The following is a 24,017-nucleotide window of genomic DNA, read 5'->3' as shown; positions in this document are numbered from 1 at the left end:
AGGGCTGAAACTGCTAGATCCATGGCATAAAATAGGTACCTCGCGGGGAAGGTGCCTGTACTGATGCTATTGGTGATCAATCAGTTGTTAGTAACTGGCAAGTGGCAACGTCGAACTCATTCCAAGCTCTCTCTCTCTCTCTCTCTCTCTCTCTCTCTCTCCTCTCTCTCTCTCTCTCTCTCTCTCTCTCTCTCTCTCTCTCTCTCTCTCTCTCTCTCTCTCTCTCTCTTTCTTCCATCTCCCTTTCCCTATCCATCGCCCCCTCTCCTCTTTAAACTCTTTTCTGATTATCCTTGTCTGTCCCTTTCCTCTCGCTCCCTCTCCTTTCCCTCTCCCTCTAGCTTCTCCCTCTCCCTCTTCCCCGATAGATATTTTCCTCTCCCTTTCCGCCTTCCTCTTATCCTTCTCTTTCTCTTTCATCGCTCCCCTCCCTCTCCTCCGTCTTCCTCCTATCCCCTCCCTTCCTCTTCTCACGCCCTCACAACGCCACCTTCACGCCTTCCAGACATGTAGTTCGGAAGGAGCGATGCAGGCACATTCCAGACTCGCGGCCAGGCATGCAAATGTCGCCGCCGAACACGCAGTGCTGCGCCAGCTGAGGTAAACACAGAGAGGCACGTCCGATGGGGTGAGAGAGAGAGAGAGAGAGAGAGAGAGAGAGAGAGAGAGAGAGAGAGAGAGAGAGAGAGAGAGGGAGAAAGAGAGAGAGAGATAGAGAGAAAGAGAGAGAGAAAAAAGAGAGAGAGAGAGAGAGAGAGAGAGAGAGAGAGAGAGAGAGAGAGAGAGAGAGAGAGAGAGAGAGAGAGAGAGAGAGAGAGAGAGAGAGAGAGAGAGAGAGAGAGAGAGAGAGAGAGAGAGAGAGAGAGAGAGAGAGAGAGAGAGAGAGAGCACAGCGAGACTGAGGCTCGTCAGGAACCGAGGCCTGTTTTATGAAAATTAATGCTTCCCATTTCGGGACGTAGGCTCCTCTCGTTGGGACGTATGTAGTGTCTGTTGATTTTGGTGCTCTGCGTCCCAGACCCGACCTGCCCTCTGCCTTGAGCCATGTCCTGTGCCCTGCCTTGTGCCCTGCCCTGTGCCACTGTCCTGTGCTCTGTCCTGTGCTCTGCCCTCTGTCCCGTCCTGTGCCCTGCCCTGTGCCATGCCTTGTGCCGGGGAGCATTCATTCTGGCCAGGGTTCACAATGTCCAGGGTACGTTATGCCCAGTGTCGAAATGGTCAGTGCCTTAAATGGGCCAGAGTTCATAATGTCCAGGGATTGCATGGTCCAAATTGCGGCCAACTGGCTGCAGATAGGATATATTCAAAGAGGCCAGGGTTCATAATGTCCAGGGCACGATGTGTCTAGTGTTCGAAATGGCCAGGGTTCATAATGTCCAGGGCACGATGTGTCCTCTCTCTCTCTCTCTCTCTCTCTCTCTCTCTCTCTCTCTCTCTCTCTCTCTCTCTCTCTCTCTCTCTCTCTCTCTCTCTCTCTCTCTCTCTCTCTCTCTCTCTCTCTCTCTCTCTCTCTCTCTCTCTCTCTCTCTCTCTCTCTCTCTCTCTCTCTCCCATCCCCACCGCTTTGATTCGGTGTAACCCGGACACACATCAAACATCTGTGACCGGTTTCCAAAGGTCACAGAGGTCACTGGGTCGCTCGACAGCGGTAACTGGTGCATCAGCAGATGGTAGGAACCTCCCTCCCTCTCCCCTCTTCCTCCTCCCACTCTCGGGCGCTCTTTCCCGCTTAGCTCTCCTGCTGTTGACTACAGTCAACACACTGCTAACATGCAGCGCACGTTTCATAGTACCTCCATTAAAATGTCATCGGTGATCGTAAATGTGAAGCTGTTTAGTGTTATGATGGGCATCACTAGGATGACCAATAGGTTTTGTTGTAAAGATGTCACAAAAAAGTTACCGAACGAGACTGAACTTTGAGCTGAATAATAAATCACTAAAATGTTGACTATCGAAGGCGGTCATGAGTTTTTGAAAGACGACATGCCAGATGTAACGAACAATACCTACCCAGTCGAGTACCCACCTACATGTTTTCTCTTTTTTTTTTGCAATTCTAACTTCAAATATTGTATTCTGCTGTGCAAGTTTCGGTACTGCTCCTCATTCCTTGGCTTCTTGCCGTAGGTATATTTCCGATCCGGAAATGAAATTCATTCATTTGCGCTGTCTCATTACTATAGCAATTATCTACATAAATTTCCTTCCCCTCAATCAAAGTAACATGACGCATATCGGGCTCAGTCTATGTAACTGGTAACCTGTCACGCTCGTTGTCAACCGTATCTTTTTATCGAAATCGAAAACTAACTAATACAAAAATGAATGCTGAGATTCCCGTTTCCGGTTCGTACCTTAATTCCTAGCCTACGGACTACGGAGTCCAGGGTGGAGCTTATTACATTGGATGAAGGTGACCGTCCAGCCCAGAATAGGAGGCTTGAGGTGTGGGGAAAAAGGATTCGACTATCCTGAGGATGGAAACGGTGGAACGGAGGATATATGCGATCGCTGCGTCACCTATAGCTTACGTGACTACGTCCCTCTAACAGCGATAGCACTACTTCTGATCCTCCTCCCTAGATGTCTCTGCCCTCACCTGCCTCACCCTGAATACCTGTGACGCCACCGTATGACGTCACCGCTAATCCCCGCCCACTGGGGCGCACCTGGGAAGCGGCCTGCCGACTTCGACAGTGGTCGCTGCGAGTGAACGTCGTGGGTGCTGTGCTGTCGAGTGAGCTCTGTGTGTGACCGTGATACTCCTGTGAACTAACGCGAATTTACCAAACCGTGACACGAGATACGTGGAGTAATTCGGTAACGGATCAGCTCACGGATTCGTTTGGCAGGTATGTGGGCCCAGGTGGGCGACTTTTGGGAACGGAGGTCTATTGTTACGGCCGCTGGGGGCATGGGAAAGGGGCCCAAGGCTACGGTGGTCGTCCGGACCGCAGCGGCAGCGGCAGCGGTGGGCCGGCAGCGGGGAACGTGAAGGTTTCGGGCGGGCTGTAGACTGTAGACTGTAGAGTGCTGATATTGCTGAGAGGCCTCGGACAAATGTTTACCTCGCTGACTTACCTATACGTTTGGAGCTAGCCATAAAATGTATCATGGGTAGATGGGTTCGGCCAATGACATAATGAAAAATAAAAATGGATGTGGCATTACTAAGGATATGAAGGAACATTTCGGAGGCAGTAGGCTGGGAATGCCAGGTCGCATGTGGGGCAGAGGGGTGAGACTGTGAGGTCGGAAGGGGATGGGAGGGGAGGGTATAACCGCCCGGGAGGGCTGCCTACAATTACATACAGGCCGGGGTCGACGCTGTGAGAAGTTCCCACGGTGTGCCGGGGGACCGGAAAGAGGCGTCCGGTGGGTCGAGGAGGACGGACGGTTTTTACCGTACGGCGTACCGTATACCGCTGTCGGTATATCAGTATCAGGAAAGTGAGGAGGGTGCTAGGGAGGGTTAGAGACGACTGTCTGTGCCACTTATTCAGCCATGTGGCGACGGCTAGGTAGCGAATTTAACCGACTTGAAACACCACTGATTATAATGAATCGAAATCGCATTGGTCTTCAAGCTTTTGTGCTGGATATATTGCTGATGATGGTGCGATGTCTCACGCCCGATGGTGGTGGTATCTAGTGTCTGTTGGCTTATAGCTAGTGTTAAACGTCCGGTGTCTTATGTTGCCGGCCGTGCTAATGTTTATATGTTGTCAGTGGCAGTGGCGGTGCCTCGTTAAAGTGTTTGCGACGGTCGACAATGTCGGTGGCTGTGACGGTCGTAATTGGGAGCGGCAATGGCCGCAGTTAAATCACAGCGTTAGCGATGGCAGTTGACGGTGGTGGTATTCGTCATCCAAAACAGTGATGGCTGCGGCTGCGGTGAAACCACCACCGCTCCATTAGACCCCGGGCTGTCGGCGTATCGCCCAATCGCCAGTTTACTGATTGACCACACCGGCCGGCCCTAAATGACGCGATTCAGCCCCAAATGACTCCAGTCGGCCCAAATGGCTCGAGCCGGCTCAAACTTCTGTCATCGATCATGGAGGATGTCCACAGTTAAATGTCTTCTGATGTGAGACTCCCAGGACAGAGCGAATGGTGATGTTTGCGTGCGTGCGTGTGTGATGGCGGTGTGGGAGAGGACGGCATGAGAGGTGGTGAATGAGAGGCTAATGAGGAATGATGGATGAAATTAGGGGAGCTGATCGCGAATTGATAGTGATTTTAAACGGTAACCGTTATGATGCGCAGCAAATGCACTATAATGGCCAATGTGATAATTAGGGACTCCTTTATCTTTTTTTCTCAAATAAATCCTACTCTACAAATTTTCAATGCTCACATTCAAATTACATTGACGTTATCGGCATCGAGCTGCACCAGCTCAGAACACTGCTGCCAGCAACAGTCATTGCCGATCCATTACGCCGTGCTGAATTCAGAGGGGCGTATCCACGGCATTTCTGCCCACAATTTGCCCCGATTTGGCATCCTGACAGGAATCCTTGCTCACTGCAGCTCGTGAGGCCCACATGGGGGCTGGTCATGACTCAGTTTCCTCAGTTTGACTAGGGTGGACCCTGTTCGACTATGACTCAGGTTCCCATTGTGCTCTCTCCAGTGACTGCCGTCTACGCTTGTCTTGTACCCCGTACCCGCAATATAATAATCGCCTGATTGCTATTATGAACTCATTCCATCCCACTATATTCTACCATCTTGAGCAAGCCCGAAGCACTGTGCCATCCGTTCATCGTTTTATCCTTCCACCTTTCCATTCTTATGAGACGTAGATTGACAGACCATTCTACAAAGCTAGTGCAGCGCTAGCCGTTAGCGTCTTACTTAGCTAGCACGACACATAGGCTATTGTAAGGCTATCGTCTATGCCAGCGTCAGACTCGGGTCCTAAATCGTCCCTGCGGCGGCCCCGTCACTCGTCAGGCTAGCGTGGGCTGTTCGTCGGGTCGGGTCATAGCGGTCCAGGCGATCGCGTGACTGGCTCAAGTTACCTGCATTGGCGGCGATAGCGGCGTTTGGGGGCGGCGGGGGGGGGGGGGGTCATGGTGGGGAGGGGCGGGGGCGGAAGGCTGAGTTGTGCTGCGGGGAGGGGGGGGGGGCTGTGGGTGAGAGTTGTCTGGGCTGTTGTGGCTGTGTGTGTGCGTGTGCGTGAAAATGAAGGCTTATTTGGAGGATTGGAAGTCGCGAATGAAAATTGAGGATTGTGGAAATTTGGATGAAATATCGGAGACAGATATGTTTAATTGTGTAACCCACGTCGTGACGCGGCAATAACTAGACGCATAAAATATGGAAGCCATGTACACTCCACTGAAGAAAAGACCCTTTCTCTTCAATGAACGGCATTCAAATTTTCCCGATAACGGAAACGGCTTTAACAGTCCACTTTTTCTAAGCTGTAGCCAACATACCAAACAACTCTCTCTCTCTCTCTCTCTCTCTCTCTCTCTCTCTCTCTCTCTCTCTCTCTCTCTCTCTCTCTCTCTCTCTCTCTCTCTCTCTCTCTTCCACACGCGTCTTTTGACAACACTATCGTCCTTGAAATCCGACGCCACCGTATACCTCTGCCAAGGGCAACCAACTGCGCCTCAAATCACAAGCCGTCAGCGAATTGCCGATGATTGGCGGTTTTGTTTTATGGATCCACCGTCATGCATCAGTGAGGTCACCCGTGGTGAGTCGATGCAGTCGATAGAATACCAGACAGGTCAACTAAATGATTGACCGCACAGGAATGTCAGGAGGCGAGCGAATTTATGCAGGTATGTGAAAATAACGAGATAGAATAAAAATATCGACTTTTTACTAAAACACTCGCTGGTACCTTAAGTAAAGTCATGTAAAGTTTAAACTCTACTATCGTGGAAAAAACAGCGTAGTTAACATCCACACTGAAAACTTGTTTACCATTTCCTGATGGGTAAACCCGCCATAGCATGGTAGCTTGACACACAGACGTTTTTTACCACCTTCCAGATGGTAAATTTTACTCTTTCATGAAGCGTAAACTCGCCAGGGAGGGGTAACATGACACACAGACGTTTTTTACCATCTTCTGAATGGTAAACTCTTTTGATTTACTCTTGTCTAGAGTGTAACATTTTTTGGGTTACACTCTTTGAAAGGGTAAATCTTTAACGGAACCCTTTTTTAGGGAGTAACGCATCATCTACTCTGTGCTTTACCCTCCTACAGAGAGTATATTCTTATGTCCTACCCTTTGTCACATGGTAATGTTTACTCTTTCCTTTAGTGTAAACCCCCCAGAGGATGGTAACAGACCCACAGACGCTTCCTTCAGAAGCTTCACGAAGCTTCTGATAACCGGAGCTCACCAACTAAAAAAAAAATGTTTCAAGAGCAACAATGTAGGTGTATTTGGCTTCCGTACAAACAATACGAGGGGCACACCAACCATGAACATTGTGAGACTCTTCACTTATTCATACAAATTTATACAAAGCGTTCAGCAATGCACAAGCGGTAAATAAACACCACGATACAACTTGAATGCAATTTGAATATGAATACAAGACATTCAGCGCCCTCATATTGGATTAGGCAGAGCGCACAATATTTGAAGTGAGCGACGGCGTTCCTGGGTGGTCGCCCGTCTGCGTGAGATAATGAGACTGGATCACTACAGTGCAAGGCTTTTTCAAAGTCACCAACAAAATGCATAAACTTGTAGCATCACAACAAAATTAATGTACGTACTCACAACACTAGGCCACGTGGCCGTGCACGGGGTCCTGTTAACCAGGTCAAATTAGCACCACTCAACGGCACGCAATGCTCTAGCACATCGGTACTTACAATAAAATGTCCACAGAGGCTCTATAGGCGATGCACAACACACAAGCACAATCACCAACGGCCACGCCGCGCGGCACCGACACTGCTCACATCCGCTCTCGGAGACCAACGGCCGAAAACTGACAGATGCGCGCGGCCTTCAAACCGCAAACGGCCGATCTCGTTTCTGATTGGCTGATTGTTTCCATTTCAAAAATCATCTTCACGAGGGTAAACAAGATCCACGCATGAAACGACTATCTGTACCCGAGTCATGATACCCAGGAGGAAAGAGTTTTCGTGATGTTCTGGATCGCGAGAGTAATATTGATATTTACATGGTAATGATACTCTTCGCTGGCGAATAAGCTCATATTAACCACGTACCGTTACTATGCACATAATGGTAGCAGCGAGTTACCCTTTCAATGTACTATTATCTTGCGGGTTTGATGAAAATGAACTCTCCAGGAGGTAGTAAAAAAGTTTTGAGTGCAACTAAGTTTCAGGGCCTTGTATTGAAGCACCCTGTGTAAATGCGAGCATGATATCTTGGGGGTAGATTTTCCCCGTCTTGCTGTACTCCTGTTTTTTTAGCTACCACCATCGCTTCTCTCCAAAATTTCATTTGGTACTGATTTTAATTAAGGCTGAATTAATGCAAAATCCCACCGGCAGCACTATTCATAATTCAGCCTCTATTGACTCTTGCGTGAACTGCCGGGGAAAATTGGGTCACCATGTTTGTCTCTTCCTGCTGTTGTTTACCACAGACAGGATCTGTGATATTATCTGTCCACTTTTTAACGGTAGAGCAGACTTTCCCCTTGAGTGCTGGTGCGTCGAATTCGAGTGAAAGACGTCTGAAAGGCATCGAGTGAAAGACGACCAAGGTACACGAAGTTTTTTACGTTGTATTGTTTATTTATTTTGTCATATGTCTTGGATAAGAAATAAACTTTGAGTCCTTTGTCAATTATCTCTGTGGCTCTTCGAGTCTTTGTGTCAATTGTGCATTTTCTTTACGTTTCACCCCTTATTTTCATTTTTTTAATGCAATAAATCTGTTCAACTCATGCAGTACTACTTCAATCCAACCATTTCACAACCAGCACTACCCCACACTCAGCGATTCCTACGCACCACCCGGCCGGAAAACCCCGTCACGCTGCGCGCACCTGGTGGCGTAATTTTCCGCCCGTACACCTGTGTATGAGACGGACCTGCCCTGCGGGTGTGCCGGTCGGCCGCCGCCGCCGCCGCCGCCGCCGCCGCCGCCGCCGCCGCCGCCGCCGCCGCCGCGGTGCGGGAACCCACCTGAGCGAACGAGCCGCCCCACACCGCATACCTGGGCGACAAAACCAGCTGGGGAAGCGAGCTCAGTGGAGGGACCGGGCTGGCCGGGCGGGCCGCGTGCAACCTAGCGGTCGCAGGGCCTCTGCAGGAAGAGGTACTGGAGCAGAAAGGAGGACAGCGAAAAGAAGGACAAGAGAGGATAGTGGAGAGGACGGCACGTGGCAGGAGTGGTGAAGGGAAGGCGTTGTGATCGGTGAAGAGAGAGTGGGTGGTGACATTGCGAAAGGTGGCGAATTTGGGGTTCTTTGCGCTCCAGCGTTCGCGAGCGGCGGAGTGACTGGTTTGACATGGCTGACGTGTGCTGACGTGTGCTGACGGTCGCTGAGCCACTGACAGCGGTGACCTGGGTACTCGGGAACAAGTTTGGCTACCCGCTGAATCAGCCATTGTGCGTAGGCAAACGTCAGCGATTTCGGCGAGGTATTTTGCTCGTCGGGAAGTCGAGAAATATCCAACTAGTTGCGTAGAAAGTTCACCATCCGTGACGCTCTCGAACCTCGCGTCTCACGTGACAACGCTGTGACGTCAGAGAACTGTGACGTCATCGTGAGCTCTGTTGTCTTTCGTCTTACCATTGTGCTCAACGCCCAACTCGCCGGCTATCTCAAAACATCCTACCCACACCGCTCTCTGCGCCTGCGGCCAGCTTTGTTTACGTATTGTGCCGAGCCTCGTGGCAAGATCGTCTCTGATTGGCGGCTGGGCCAAGGTCAAACAGTGCTGCCAGACCCTGGGGGCGTGGCGTCTGAAGTGGTCTGGCGTGAGAGCACTGGACTGCGTCGGCTAGTGACCAGTGACCACAGGCGACTGAACGAGTGTAGCTTGTGCTCGGAGACGCGAAAGAAGTCTGAAGATGGCTCTGTAAGCCAACTAAATGGTACAAACGACTGCGACGCTCAAGAGCAGTGAACTGACAGAGAAGGATTTCAACAAGGACCTTTGTGATTAGTGAAATTTAAAGCAAAAGAAGTGCAGTGCGAGACAGTGGAACGAAGGAAGTGGTTTTCGAACTGTGAGAGACGTAATCTACAGTGTATTGAGGACTGAAAAACACCTGGCACCCGAAGTTGCTTGGGACTGCCCATCTAGCATAGTCTTCTGTCGTCACCAACAACGGCTTCCAGCATCCTCATCAAGGATCGTCCCCGCATAGCTGGGACGTTTGAAGTGCGCGTTAGTGCCGTTCCTTCTCCTGTACTTCGTCTTCGCGTCACACCCTCCACGATGGCGCCTCCTGCTGCCCCATTGGATTCAGCACCTCTGACTGTGCGAGCAGCTCGCGCTTACTTGCGCCTCCTGCAGTCCAGCCCCATCCTCACCAAGTCGGTCTCTAGCGCCATCATCAGCGCTCTGGCCGATCTCTCGGCTCAGACAATCCTCCGCAACAAGCGTTTCAACCTCTCCAGCGCCGGCAACTACGCCCTGATGGGCCTGGTCATCACAGGACCGGCCACCCACCACTTCCACCGTCTTCTAGATCGATGGCTTCCTCCGACTCTTCCAGCAGCGGCATTTCTTCGTCTCGCTGCCGACAGGCTCCTCTTTGGACCTGTGTTCCTTCTCGTAACGCTATACGTCCTCAACCGTCTTGAAGGACATTGTCATGACAGCACTGTCTTCATGTTGAAGAACGGCTTCTTGCCGATGTTCAAGGCGAACCTCAAGTTCTGGGTTCCGTTGTCGTACATCAACGTCAACTACGTGTCGCAGGAGTACCGCGTGCTGTTCGGCAACGTCTGTGCCTTCTTCTGGATCATCATCATGGCGAGCAAGAGGAGGAGGGCGGCGCTGCGAGAGGCTGCCAGGAGAGACCGTGAGGAGGAGGAATGAGGATGCTGGAGAGGAATGAGGACAAAGGAGGACTGGAGACTGGAGTGACACGGGCTGGGAAGGCGACGATGGAGTTGGCTGGGAATTGGAGTCTGTGCTCAAGGGAACGTGGAGAGATTTGAAAGAATGATACATGTTTTACTCGTTTTGAACGTAAGCAGTGTATGAAAGTGCATACTACATTATATGTAAGTGGAGAATGTGTTTAAATATGCAGCACATGTAGGCATGGTGGGTAGGAACTCGAATGTTTATTTTGGAACACGAACTGAGCGCTCACGATAGAATGGAACCGCGGTCTGTTGGCAGAGCGGGAGTTACAAATGTGGGCAAACTGTGACACTGTTGTGAGGGACCAAGCTCGCTTGAGTGATTTGCTATGAAGCGACTCAGCCAACTCACCTATGCTCGCTGACATGTCACGTGATGTCACCGCTGTTGGCCGGACTTTGCCCGCTTTCCAAGCCTGGTTGACGAAAGCCCCGGATGTATGTTGAGTAACAACAATCACGTGACCGGAAAAGCGTAGGCGCTGTAAGCACATGCTGTGGATGAAACTCGGTCGGAGGTCGTTCACCCCCGAGTAATTGGTGTAATTAGCAATTATCCCGATGGCTGGTTTATAAGTATGCCGTTTCAAGCTGCACTTGTTTTCAGGTCGCGAACCGCCGCTGTTTTTTAGCGCTGGTACGGACCGTTTTATCTGTTATTGTGATCTTATGGTGGTGTGTTGGTGAAAATATACACATAAACGGGCTCGATGGAAATGCGTTCTTCTTTTATTGCGTATTTAGCACGAGTGATCACGTAATATATGCGTCAGATCGAAGATCATATCGTTGACAAAACTTGAGCGCTGGTTTTAAATGCACGATTATGTGATAGTTTTGGATCAAGGATATTGTAATGCTCACAGCCATGAAATCGATCATCTGCATAGTTTAGTTGCGCCAAAGATCTACTGATATCACAGAGGTAAATAATTTCAACAATCATTATCATAAGTAACTGTGTGGCAAATCATGCGTTGCGCCTTCAACCACATATTCTCAATACCATTTTTCTTGTCTATGTCCCGTTTTTCCTTGGTATCGTCGGTTACAGGGACTCTCAGCCTCTCCACTCCACTACTCTCCGTTGCTACCCGGTCACAAGGCTTCCACCCTCGAGAGGCGAGACGAGCATGGCTTCCATTGGTCGCTAAGTGGCATTAGTTCTTCTTGTTCGGTTCAATAACCCATCATCGATCAGTGTGAGGCGGTCGCCAGGGAATGACGATCAGTTCGGGCCTTCAATCTTTCATTCAAAGTTGTGTTTTTAGTTTAGTTTCAGGGCTCGATTTCTCTTTTAATTTTCATTACCCAAGTATAGAAATATTCAATTACTAAGGATACACCAAGAAATAAAATTAGATCATTGATAACAAGGGATAATGAATATCATGGTATTTTTCTTCCCCCCCCCCCATTTCGAGACTCATCATCCGCCCCTGTCCGGCGCCAGGCGCCTGCTGCTATCTAAACAAACGGCACATGAACTACGGTTGTAATGACATCCAGAGCATTAGGTTTGAAGGATTGCAGAGCCGACTGGGTAAATCCAAGTTTGATTTTTCTTACCAGCACATGGACGAGCCTAGCTTATATGCTAATATGTTTTAAATATACCTTTTGAAGGATCATTCTCGTCTGGAATAAGAAAAAGGAAGGGTGGTAAGTAATGAGCACTTGAGTCTCGCCTGCTGTTTTTTTTTTTAGTCCACCCTCATCCTGTCTGACGACGTCCATGCATCACCTCATAACCTTCTCTCGCCTCTCAACCTTTTCCCAGCTTACACCACCTTTATTCTCATATTACCCCACTCACCCCTCCCTGCCGTCCCTGGCATCGCCTCTGTGCACCCACATTTCCCAGTCACCCCTCACCTGGCGTCCCTGACACCGCCCCTGCCGCACCTAGCACCGCCACCCGACGTCCGGGTACACTGGTACAGGCCACGGGCAGGTTCCATCACCCATCCCCGGTCCAAACCGGTCCCAGCTGGCAGCGCTTGTCGCTGGGTCATCTGGCAACTCTGTCATCCCTCTCCCAGTCTCGCTGTGCTCTGTCTCTGTCTCTGTCTCTGTCTCTGTCTCTGTCTCTGTCTCTGTCTCTGTCTCTGTCTCTGTCTCTGTCTCTGTCTCTGTCTCTGTCTCTGTCTCTGTCTCGCTCTCTCTCTCTCGCTCTCTCTCTCGCTCTCTCTCTCTCTCTTTCTCTCTCTCTCTCTCTCTCTCTCACTCTCTCTCTCTCTCTCTCTCTCTCTCTCTCTCTCTCTCTCTCTCTCTCTCTCTCTCTCTCTCTCTCTCTCTCCTCTCTCGTTATCATCTTCCTGCTCCCACCGCTGCAAGCTAGAAGTAATGACAAGGCAGCAAAGAGCGAGTGCACAGTGGAATCCGTCGTTCAATTGAGTCTGACCCGGATTTAACCGTGACGCCGGGGCCAGTAGGCGGGTGACCTCATACTCTGGCCATAGTGGGCAGCAAGTGGGTGCTCTGAGTCAGAGACGACGTCACAAGCGGTCACCAAGCCAATCAGCGATAAGGTGGTGGTCTGGGTGACATCATACATAGCCAGGGCTCGATCTCATTGGTGAAGAGGACCGGGAAGAGCCAGGTAGTCAGGCGGCTCAGGGTCAGAAGACCTTGGAGTGGCGGCTGACTTGGATCTGCAGCCGCTGCCGCCGGCTCTGGGGCGGCTTCTCCCACGTGACTTCCGTGTTTGGGATCGGGCACCGTCAAGGACAGTCTTGTCAGCAGCCGAGCTGGTTAGGGTGACTGTAAGTTCATGGTAGCGAAATTCATAGGGGAGCCTGGATGAGATCGGGGCAATGCAATTCACCCTCATGTAAATCGTTGAAGCTAGGAATGACAAGTGCTGGACGAGCTATGCGACGAGGTCAAACGACTATGTATTTTTATACCTCCAGCTGAGGTATCACTTATGCGTTCATTGCAAGGTCTACACTGTTCATCTTCAGACTTTGTTGAAGTTTTCCTCGTCGGCATTACGGCGCCATTCTTATCTTGGTTTTGGTTCTGCTGACTGCTATTGCAATTCATACGGAGTTTTGCATCCGCAACCTAACCTGCTTAAACTGAATCGCTTTTCCGATGCTAGCTCATGATACACGAAGGTCCAGTTGGTTTCACATCCGCGTGAGAAGTCCGCTCCCATCACTCCCTTACGCAACTGCCGCATTACTACCGCGTTACCGTGAGAGTACCATCAACTAACCGCCGCCCCTGCCGTGCTAGTCATGTTAGTGAAGTCTCGGATCCTCTGGTCACTCCACGACGTGTTGGAGAGGATGACTGGCAGGATTTAGACGACCTGGCCTGGCGCAGTGGTCAAAGTCCAGAGTTGTGAGTCGCATGTGACTCTGGCTTTCAGTCCGAGGCAGCTTAGGAGTTGGAGGAATTGATGAAACAGGGAAATGAGCTGGTGTGGAGTTAGAAGGTTAGAGACAGACTAATTCCATGAGACCATGATGGATAATTCAATTCATTGCATTCGCATTACCGATGACACTTATATTGTCCGCTCAAACAATCAAAATCATATTACTGAATTTCAGCTTCTAAATTTGTTAGCGGCAACATCATTCAGGTAAATGTTTCTCTTGCTATTTTTATGATCGAGGTTACAACTAAGGAAGCTCAGGCGATGCACTTGAACTGGTTTTCCGCAGGAAAACGTTGCCGCCAATTCCCAAACCTGTCCCAGATTCGCAAAACTTCTTCCTGTGTCACACCGTCCCATTGATCGCTGTATAAACGTCCGGTGCGGCTGCCGATCTGTCGTTAGTTGTGTTGTCCTGCGACCTGCGCCATAGTCGATGCCGACGTGTTCCCCGTCGATGCCGATGTTATCTGGGAAACGACGACGACGCTAGCGACGGGGTTGACGGTGAATCAATTTGTAGACCTCTGGGGCCTGGCGCAGTTGGCTTGTTAAAGACGTGACGTTGAAAAATTGAAGGCAAATGCTGGAACGTTCATGTGTTTTGGGGTATTTTGGTGGTCAAATGATCACGAGATCCTTGTCGAATCGATGGAAATTGTGTTGCCAACATAACCATCGATTCTTTGAATCAAATCACGCGATCCATTTCTCGCTGCTGCATAGGAGCTGCTCAGTTATCGTAAAACGTCGAGAGCCGCTATCTCACAGCAGTGTTTATTCCAAGTTTAGCCTATGTCCGGCATGCCAAATTCTTGCCAAAGCTTTGTCTGTAGGCTGTGGACGTCACTGTGGTAGCTGCCTCAGCGCGATACAGACTAAATGGCAATGTGCGTTTGGCATTGGATCAATGTATATGGACAGCAATATCTCCTGTCATACGCCAGTCGATCCGGACGAACGACCCGCATCTTTCTGGGTTGCCAGGCAACCGAAGCCATAGCCAATGCCACCACGCATCCATTAGAGAATGGCATTGTTAGGGTGTGCCGAGCAGGGGCGGATTACACTGAGGAATGAAATAAGATGTTTCAGCTTGCAGACTGGAACCAATGCAAATCCTTTACAGTTTCTTTTGGTAGCACGAGTCGCTCAGTTATACCACAACGAGCTGAGTAGTATTGGTTAGCCCTTTGGCTCTATATCTTTACCTTTCTCATTTTCTTTCTCCTTTTCCCTCCTCAGCTCTGCTCCTTCTTTCCTCCTCCTCATTCTCTCTCTCTCTCTCTCTCTCTCTCTCTCTCTCTCTCTCTCTCTCTCTCTCTCTCTCTCTCTCTCTCTCTCTCTCTCTCTCTCTCTCTCTCTCTCTCTCTCTCTCTCTCTCTCTCTCTCTCTCTCTCTCTCTCTCTCTCTCTCTCTCTCTCTCTCTCCTTATCATCTCTCGCATGTGTCGTCTCACACATCTCATCCCTCACAACATCCCCTCCTATCTCTATGCCTATCCTCTCTCTTCTTTCCTCACCTCACTCCTTTTTATCATCTCACCAGCTACGAGCGGTCAGCCGGAGCCATGGCAGGCCGTTGATCCCACCTCACTGATACATCATGCATGTCCGGGTTATAACTTGTAGCTACATAATCTGACCATTGCATTGACCCGTTACTGGATGGCTACCTGTAACGGTTCTTCAAGTGGAGGATGAACCGTGAACATATCAATAGAGGGTCTTGGGGTGAAGGTATAGAGGTGGCTAGCGAGTGGATTAGATCACTAGCCCTTTGTTACAAACATCCCTTTTGACAAGGCTCAATTGGCCAATATTCACGCAACAATCGCTCAGAGATGTACATTTTACTCATGGCTGCGTGGTGGTGAAAGCGGGAGAGGAGGCGAAATGGGAAGGGTATTTGCGAATAGCCAACTGCGATTGTCCAGCCGAAACTTATCTGCCTCTTGCCTTTATGTAAAAGTGTAAGTCATCTTTAGGATGACATCACCATTCTACGAGCCTGGTTTCCAATACCTATCGTGAGTAGTAAATTCCTTTGACAATCCACGAGTGCAAAGTTCAGGCATCTGTCCTATCTTACCACTTCAGTTTGATCGCCTATCATACTTGGCAAGCTGCCAAACCTCGGAGTGTCACCTGAGACTAGTTTCTGTCATTGGGTGAAAAAGGAACTGCGGTAAATCAATCTGGTCCTGCGATAGAATGTGACGAGATGAAAAGTCTTCGGATTTTTCGGAGGGCTGAGTTTCTCCGCGTAGATTCCAGTTTCTTCCCCACCAATGCGCTAAGTGGCAATTTTGAAGCGCGGAAACCCGGGGTGGAGGATTGATCGGGGTAATACTAACCCTCCCATAGAATCGTTATGTAAAAGCTGCACTCGGTCTTCAGTCTGAATTAAGTGATGTGGTGCTGTGTGGGAATTCCATGAATGGACGCTATGAAAGCGTCCATAATAAAAGCTGGTGTAAGAAGATCGTTTTCACATAGAGCTGTTCCTTGTTGACATAACTTTTCCTCGTTGAAATAGTTCCGCGTGGTTGCGTAAGTCGCCCGTTTTCATTGACTCTGTCATTCTGCATTTAAAACTAATCCCAATAAAAACCTTTTCAACACCACGGTGGACGTAATCTATGTACAAATCGGCACTAAATCGTCTTTTTATAGCAGCGACGAGTCCTCTATAAGGAAAAGAGACCTTCCGTGCGTCAGTGTCACCGCCAGAGACCCTCAGTGCCAGCCGTGGATCGGTGGCCTTGGAGAAACATTGCCCCAGTTTTTAACTCCGATATCGAACGATGCGAAATTCTTGAAGAGGATTTGACGACCATATTGACAATAGTAGGAGTGTCTGTAAAATTGTGATGATAAGGGTTTTAAACAACTTTGTTGATTGTGAGGATATTGATGTTCTAACATGAAAGTCAATGTCGAATATCGATAGCTCAGTCTTTCCTATACCTTTCGCCGAAGGTGAAAGGGATTATAGCTTTGGAAAGCGTAGTTTGAAACATCGATTCTCTTTCCAAGGAATGTTTACGACTCACGGTTGAAAATTGCCTTTTGACATACCACATATCATCTTATAATGCTGTGTATCTCTTCAGTGCGCAAACATTTCTCTCCGTCCCCAGCACCACCATCTCCAGCGCTTGAAACCCACGACTACGACACACCATCAGCATCCCATTCTTTTGCCGGACACCAAGACATACCATCATCACCCTCAAAATCCATCAGCTCAATCTCTACTCGCCTTATAATGTATAGAAAGATATATGAGGAAATGAGGTCAAGTTTTGTGCCACAAGGTGTCGATCTGAGCCGCGACCCTCTGGCGGACCCAGACCTGGCTCCATACCTCATGCGCGGCGTTACTCAGTGTCCTGATTTATCGTGTCTAGCTCAGCCTTAGCTGTAGTTACCTGTGAGTGTGCATATATGTATAGGTATACCTATTTGAGGCATGCATGTCTGTACCGCCGTACCGGTTACTTTGTTTGTAATATATTTCTCTCCGTAGTTTCTACAAGTTTGTGTCACGTGGAGTGCATATAATTGCATCTATTTTACCTCCAAATGAGACGAACGAGACATATTTAATTCATAACAAAATTATCCGTTGCTGTAACTACTTTAAAATTAATGAGTTGAATCTTCGACAAATTTATATCGTCAGCGTTCTTTCTCGGTCGCATTACATAAAATACCATTGGTACTTCAAAATAAATAAATAAATCCTCAGTTTCCTGAACGATGTTTTCTTGCCAGTCATCAGCTTTTAACGAACTAAAATTATGACTAGCACCGTACCAAGTTCTTTCGTCGAACTTGGTGGATACTATGAAGGTGAGAATCGTTGACACACTCAAACGTTTTTGATATTTAACGAAAAATATAAAATTGATAGAAAATGATAACCGGAGCAAGTTCCGAAACTTGTTTCAACGCATCGTTACACAAATGCCCGAACCTGACGAAAACCTTAGCACGATCGTTGTGGAAGCAGAACTTCGACAGCCACTCAACGAACGCTAGCTGGTATTTAGTTGTGCTCACTTATGTGTCGTTGTTACGATAACAATTAATGTCAGCAGTTGGTCAGCGCCGATTTAACTGTCTTCCTTAGAAGTAGATACTTATTTCACCGACGCATGCAACCGCTTTTAATCATGCCTATGCCTCCATTAATTTCTTTTATTCTCCTTTTCAGGACACCTATCGTCACCCTCCCGCCGCTGCGCGACCAGCCGAGCAGCTCAGTCGCCTTCACCACTCGGCCGATCACGTGACCGCCATGGCCGCCTCGCCGAGGTTCGGTGGGCCGCCCACAGGTGGCTCTGCCATCGCCGACGACGACTCGGCTATTGGCTGCAGCTCAGCCAGTCCCGAGCCGCAGGTCAAGGTCAACGGCGCCAGGTGAGCTCAAGTTCATTCAAAGGTCACCAAGACTCAGTGGCGCAGCCAGGGGGGGTGAAAGGGGTGAGATCTCACCCCCGTCTCTTATCCTAGGGGCCCACCGTCGATTCTAACTGTAACGTTATGCAGCCTGACAATTTTTTATCATAATGTCAAGGCCCGTCATAGGACTGAAAACAGTTTTCAGGCCTGATAGCCCCCTTTAGGATTTATAGTCCCATTTTATGATTTAAGAGGGTACATCCAAGACCCGATTGAACTAATCCAAGGCCTAGGAGGGCCCGTTCCACGGCATGAGAAGGCCATTTCAGGCCTGAGAGGGCCCATTTCGGGTCTGTGAGGGCCCATTTCAGGCCTGAAGGGGCCCATTTGAAGCTTGAGAGGGCCCATTTCAGGCCCTAGAGGGCCTGTTTGAGGCCTGAGAGGGGCCCATTTCAGGCCTGAGAGGGCCCATTTGATGCTGTGAGGGCCCATTTCAGGCCTGAAGGGATCCATTTCAGGCCCTAGAGAGCATGTTTGAGGCCTGAGAGGGGCCCATTTCAGGCCTGAGGGGGCCCATTTCAAGCTTGAGAGGGCCCATTTCATGCCCTAGAGGGCCCGTTTGAGGCTAGAGAGGGTCCGTTTGAGGCCAGAGAGGGCCCGTTTGAGGCCAGAGAGAGCCCGTTTGAGCGCTGAGAGGGGCCCATTTCAGGCATAAGAGGCACCATTTCAGACCTGAGAGGGCCCAGTTACGGTATGAGGGGCCTTTTTCGACATGATAGGGACCATTTCCGGGCTGAGGGGGCCCATTTCAGGTCTGAGAGGGCTAATGTCAGGCCTGAGAGGGCCCATTTCAGACCCTAGAGGACCTAGTTGAGGCCTGAGAGGGGCCCATTTCAGGTCTGAGAGGGCTAATGTCAGGCCTGAGAGAGCCCATTTCAGGCCCTAGAGGACCTTTTTGAGGCCTGAGAGGGTCTACTTCAGGCCTGAGAAGGGACCATTTCAGGTCTGAGAGGGCCCAGTTCAGGCCTGAGAAGACATCCCAGGAATGAAAGAATCATCCTATGTGTGGGAGGGTCCGTACTCCGTGCCTGGTCTGGTTCTGAGAGGGCCTACCCCAATCCTGATTGAACCGATATCATGTTTGATATAGGTCAACTCACCACACGTATATTGATGGCCCAGTTCATGTCTAATGGACCCATCTCAAGACTCAGATATTTTATGCTTCAGGAAGCCTACCCCAAGCGTGAGGGGGCCCATAGGGGTTTTTGAGGCTCATGGAGTTCAGAAGCAGCGGAACACCTTCAATTAAGGGGGGGGGCACTGCCGACTTTTGGTCCCATTCTTTCCATGCAACGCCCATAGGGCTAATGTTAAAATGCCAAAATCAAAGGGGGGCACGGTGCCCCGGTGCCCTCCCCGTTCCGCCGCCTATGATGGAGGTCCCGCAGTACGATATGTCAGCCTCTGAGAAAGCCACGCAGGGCCCTGCCAAGCCGACATCTGAAAATCTTCTCCTCAGGCCTGTGCCTGCCTCACCGCCCGGCCCCACCCCGACGTCTAGGAGTTTGACGCCTGGGTATTTATCAGGACCCCACACCGGGCCATGATGGCTCCAAACTGACACCTGAGGCTCCTGCACCGGCTTTTGAGGGGCCCACCGACCTCTGATAGCCACCACGCAGGCCTCAAAAGACCATGTCGATTGTCGATATCTAAACCCCGAAGTCTTGGAAGGCCTGTGCTCTATGCAGATTCTTGAGGGCTTTACGTGGGCTTGTAAATATCCCAGACTGGCTCTAGCCTAGCTCGACCGCGCCCCGCAGAGCAGGGCCCCAGGCTTTCCAGTTTTACGCCCTTGAGGGGTGTTTGAATATTCCCTTCTAACCTGACTCCAGGGTCACGAAGCGACAAGTGCGGCGGTAGGCGGCTTTCTAAAGAGCGTCGAAAATCATGGAGAAATTACTTCAGTCATATTGCAGTTCAGACCAAAGCACACGTCATAATGTTCATCGAAAGAAAAGTTTCGCCTATCTCGACACTCGAGGACATAAAAAGCTATAGCGCGCTGAAAGTGGGTTCGATAGCTCTCTAACTCGTGCAATCAGCCATGGTGGGGGGGGGGGGGCGTATCGGCCAAACCTGATCATAATTTAAGACGGCTAGAAAGACGAGAAACGCAACGGATAGCTATAGGATGCTTCAGAATCGTAGAGGTCATTTTTCGATTAGGTCATCGCTGAGGTCATTGAAGATGAAGTTATGATAAAATTATGATAAACACAAAGACAAGATTACGACGAAAAAATTTTTGTTTTTATATTTTTCACAAATAACCGTATAACTCGTGAACCAAAAGAGCTAGAGCTTTGCGGAACAACTCATTCGTTAGGTCTTTCAAAACGCTTTCGCTTTTAAGATTTGACCTCAATGCCTCATGTCAATGGTTTGGCAACAGAGCAGAAGGTAAAACCGGCAAAACCATCTAAATAGTCGCATTATACCAAAACAGTTTTGCTAAGAATTTTTGCAAGGACTTTGGTGAGAAAAAACTATGAGACATTTACTTTGTCATCATTCTCTTGTTAACATGCATCGATTGAGCTACCTATAATTTCACATAAAAAGTTCAACTTCAAAATGTGACCGCAGATCAAGGTCATGCCCTTACTTGAGAAGTTCATGATGGTCATCAACCGATCCGTATGGATGATTAACACCTTCAAGACAATGTCATAACTCTACCTCGTCTCCTATATCAAAAGTAATAGTCGAAAAACTGATGTTGAGCTTTTTTAAAAGCCTTTTGACCTAGCCCGACCCTTTGAGTGGCCGCTGGCCATCAATTGCACGCTGTCCATCAAATATGGGCAGAATGGTCGTGTTTCTGTAAATATGCTGTTGTTTTTTACGTGCCTCTTCAGATCAAGAGATATTTGTCCTTTTCCCCGATTTGGCTGGTAATGATGACAATGATCTGACCTTTCGTTGTTGGTAAGGGGCCCCCATTTGGTTGAGGGGCCCACTTTGCTGGGGGGCCCATCGCGAACGTCTCTCACCCCCGTCGCCAGAGTTCTGGCTGCGCCACTGCCAAGACTTTCCAAACTATTTTTTTTTCATTGATAGGTACTCTCAGCTTGATTAGAGTACTTTTTAGGTTGTCAACGAATGATGTATGCCATTTTGATTTTATGAAAGTCCAACTTCTTAGCTGCTGTTTAAATACACTATCCATATAAAATACTTTATTTCTTTGCATATCCTTCCTTCATTTGTTTGATTCACATCAACCTTCACTTTACGTCACCCAATAATTCTATAACTAGATAAAGAACTTCAAAAATCATGACGCTTCTGAGTCCCACACAAGTTCCAGCACTCGCCTTGCTCCAGTGACCTACCCCTTTACACCCCAAATCGACCCTTGACCCTCAGACAGGCACGTGCCAACCGAAACTAGTGGGTTTCCCAGTCACGTGGCCAGGTGATTCAGCGCTAGTGTGTTGGTAGAGTGAGATCACGTGGCACGTATGGCGCGGTCACCTGTGGTGGTGGTGGTGTGGGGAGGGGGGAGGTGAGGGGGGGGGGTTGACGAAAGCCCACGACGTGGGCGGATGTCTGTGGTCTACTTTTGACGCGACGCACACTTGCGAACCCTGTGAGCTGACGGGTACTTTTTATGCTGAGTTGATGCGATATAGGTCTGACGACATGTAAAGAGCTGAAGTCAGTATACGCTCTGCAGTGTCTACATATCGGTCGACAAAACGAACTCTCTTGTGCATCCTGCGTTTACGACTTGTCCTGCTTGTCAACCTAGCACGTTTACAACATGTTTCTGTATGTTTTTCAGTCCAACCATCAGTATCTCGGATCAGGAGGAGAACTTCGAGTGCCTGGGCGAAGGATCGGAAAACGACCTCAGTAGAAGGTAAATGGGAAGCGACTGAGAGTCGCGCGACTTGTGGACGAGAGTCGCGCGACTGGTGGACACTTTCCGCCCGGCGTGACTCATGGAGGACGGTTTGGGCAGGAGCTGTAGAAAAATGGGTCAATGATCAAAAGAACTGTGTATTGGGAGCTCTCAGGAATCAAGTACAACTCATATTTTATAACAAGAGAATAAGGCTGCCACATGACTGGTAGCTTTACCAGCCATGTGGCAGCGATACTATAACCAATGCGCCCTCGCACAACGCACGCGTGACCACAGGTGCGGATATACGGCAGTAAGTGAGCCATTCAGGTGTGCGTGTGTGCCAGCGCGCTGTCCCAGAGAGGTTAGTGTGCCAGATTATGGCTGTGCCGGTCAAGTGGTGGGTATATACGGTTATCATTGGAACCTGGGACAGCCACAGCAACAGATGGTGTCGCGATTAGGGATAAGGGAAAGTGTGTGCCTATTGTGATATTATTGTTGTGGCAGGATGTAAGCGAGAGCCGTTTTCGGGAAGCCAAACAAAATTTATCTTCTAGCTGCTATCGTTTAACAGTACAAAATCATCAGAACTGTTGAACCAATCGTTTAACGTGTTGTCGCTAAATAATTTCAAAACATACTGACATCAGCAATTTAAGTTTTTGTTCCAACTGGACACAATATAGCTAGTACTGGTACTGGTACAAGATACTGGTGACTCATAGTCAATGCCCTATTATGCTTTACCTCGCCACACATTCCAAGAACATTCAGGCTAGCAGGAAACGTTGGCCACCCCTCGTTGAAACCAAGACCGGCAGTCACATGGCTGACCCACTATCGTCACGTTTGGCTCCCAGTCGGCTTGACCTGGTGACCCCACGCACTGTGACAGATCTGTCAGTCTCCAGTCAGGTGACAGGGTCATCTGTCACGGGGCTGGGTCGGATGTCAGTGTGGGAGGATCGTATGTCAGTTCGAGGAAGGGCGATCTGTCACGAGTAGAAAGGCCGAGATGGACTACCACCCGTCAAGTGAGGTTTTTAATTAGTTTAGCAAGTAGCGAGAATTCCAATGTCACATTATGCTGTGGATCAGAGCTGCAGTCCGGTTCTTGAACTCGCAAATGATCTGCAGCGTCTCAAAAACGAGCTAAATTTATACCGAGCCAAGACGAAGTGACAGCTCAGGCCAGATGATTGGAGGTGAATATTTGTAACCTTCTTGACCTCAGGTGACCCCACGGTTACCTTTGTGATGTGGTTGTTTTTTCTCGCTGGACATCGTGGACAGATGACCTCAATCGTTGTGTCAACATTCGGCCATGTGGAACTTGCCGGCTTGAATAGATTTGGAACGGCGTAGTGTGCTAAGTCAATGTTGATTTAGCATGGCACGAGAGCGTTGTTTAGATTTTGTTGTGGAGTTAATTTGGACTGTTGCTGAGAGAGAAATGGGTCACAAACAAGGAACTACGAATGGGCGATGAACACGCCGATCGCTAAAAATGTGGCACGATTGACTGATCCGGATCATGGCGCCCATGGAAGCGGGTTATGTAACCGTCCTTTGTAGATTTCAGTGATGTCTGATGTCCTGCAAAATTTATGTTGTGTCGGGCTGGAAGATGAACCCTCTATGACTCTGGTTTATTCAGAGCTCTTTGAAGGTAGATCGATGGATGCTAATTTGATGATACCGCAACTCTTATTAGGTTACTTCTTAGTCATCGCTAGATTCCCGGAAATTTCCTGGTGAAATATGGCAGAAACATTTATAGTACAAGGCTGGAACAATGTTTGGCTCAATAATAATTCAGCACATTTTGTAGCCTTTTCTACGAACTCTTGGTATCATCAATGTTCATAAAGCGGCCTCTAAATTCGTGGAAACTTCACATATTTCTGAAAGTGACTCACCATTCATCAACACTTCGCCTAAATATAAGTACCCTGCCTTACCAAAGTGTTACATGCAACACTATCCCAATCGCAATGGCAGGCAGTAAATCCGGATTTATTTCTGGCCGCTGTGCGTGGGTCCTCACTCTTTCTCACGGTGTCCACAAGTTTACCGCACGTTCCCAAACCGCTCGATCACTTTCTCTTCTTGTCCTTTCAGCATGGGCCACTGCCGGAGTCAGTCCCAGCCGGAGGTACCGATACGGAGAGCCTCCTGGCTAAGGACCAGCCTGCGACGAGCCTCCAAGTAAGAGACGTTATTTAGAA

At 49.1% G+C, this 24,017-nt stretch overlaps 2 protein-coding genes across 8 annotated transcripts in view; both read left to right on the top strand.

The window, feature by feature from the left end:
• The first annotated feature begins 2,685 nt into the window (after positions 1 to 2,685).
• LOC122393610 (rab11 family-interacting protein 4-like) overlaps positions 2,686 to 24,017 on the top strand; it is a 56,536-nt gene continuing 35,204 nt past the window's right edge. For 2 of the 7 annotated variants that reach the window (XM_043389821.1, XM_043389820.1), the window contains exons 1-4: positions 17,065 to 17,318; positions 17,683 to 17,888; positions 21,724 to 21,801; positions 23,911 to 23,997. In XM_043389821.1, coding sequence (XP_043245756.1) covers positions 17,313 to 17,318; positions 17,683 to 17,888; positions 21,724 to 21,801; positions 23,911 to 23,997 — 377 coding nt within the window. In that variant the 5' untranslated portion in view covers positions 17,065 to 17,312. Of the gene's footprint in view, positions 2,856 to 17,029; positions 17,319 to 17,682; positions 17,889 to 21,723; positions 21,802 to 23,910; positions 23,998 to 24,017 lie in introns of those variants that run through there. The other 5 variants (XM_043389823.1, XM_043389824.1, XM_043389822.1 and 2 more) reach the window with 5 other exon arrangements.
• LOC122393612 (peroxisomal membrane protein 2-like) lies at positions 8,176 to 10,790 on the top strand. Its single transcript, XM_043389825.1, has one exon. The coding sequence runs from the start codon at positions 9,418 to 9,420 to the stop codon at positions 10,021 to 10,023; it is 606 nt and encodes a 201-aa protein (XP_043245760.1). The 5' UTR covers positions 8,176 to 9,417; the 3' UTR covers positions 10,024 to 10,790.

The sequence above is a fragment of the Amphibalanus amphitrite genome, unplaced genomic scaffold, assembly GCF_019059575.1.
Source record: "Amphibalanus amphitrite isolate SeventyFive unplaced genomic scaffold, NRLGWU_Aamphi_draft 000544F_arrow, whole genome shotgun sequence".
Classification (NCBI taxonomy): Eukaryota; Metazoa; Arthropoda; class Thecostraca; order Balanomorpha; family Balanidae; genus Amphibalanus; species Amphibalanus amphitrite.
The sequence above is the reverse complement of the archived record's forward strand: the minus strand, read 5'-3'. Positions and strand labels throughout refer to the sequence as shown.

Excerpts from the sequence above, each read along its gene's own strand:
- LOC122393612 (XM_043389825.1), top strand. The coding sequence starts at position 9,418 with ATGGCGCCTCCTGCTGCCCCATTGGATTCAGCACCTCTGACTGTGCGA.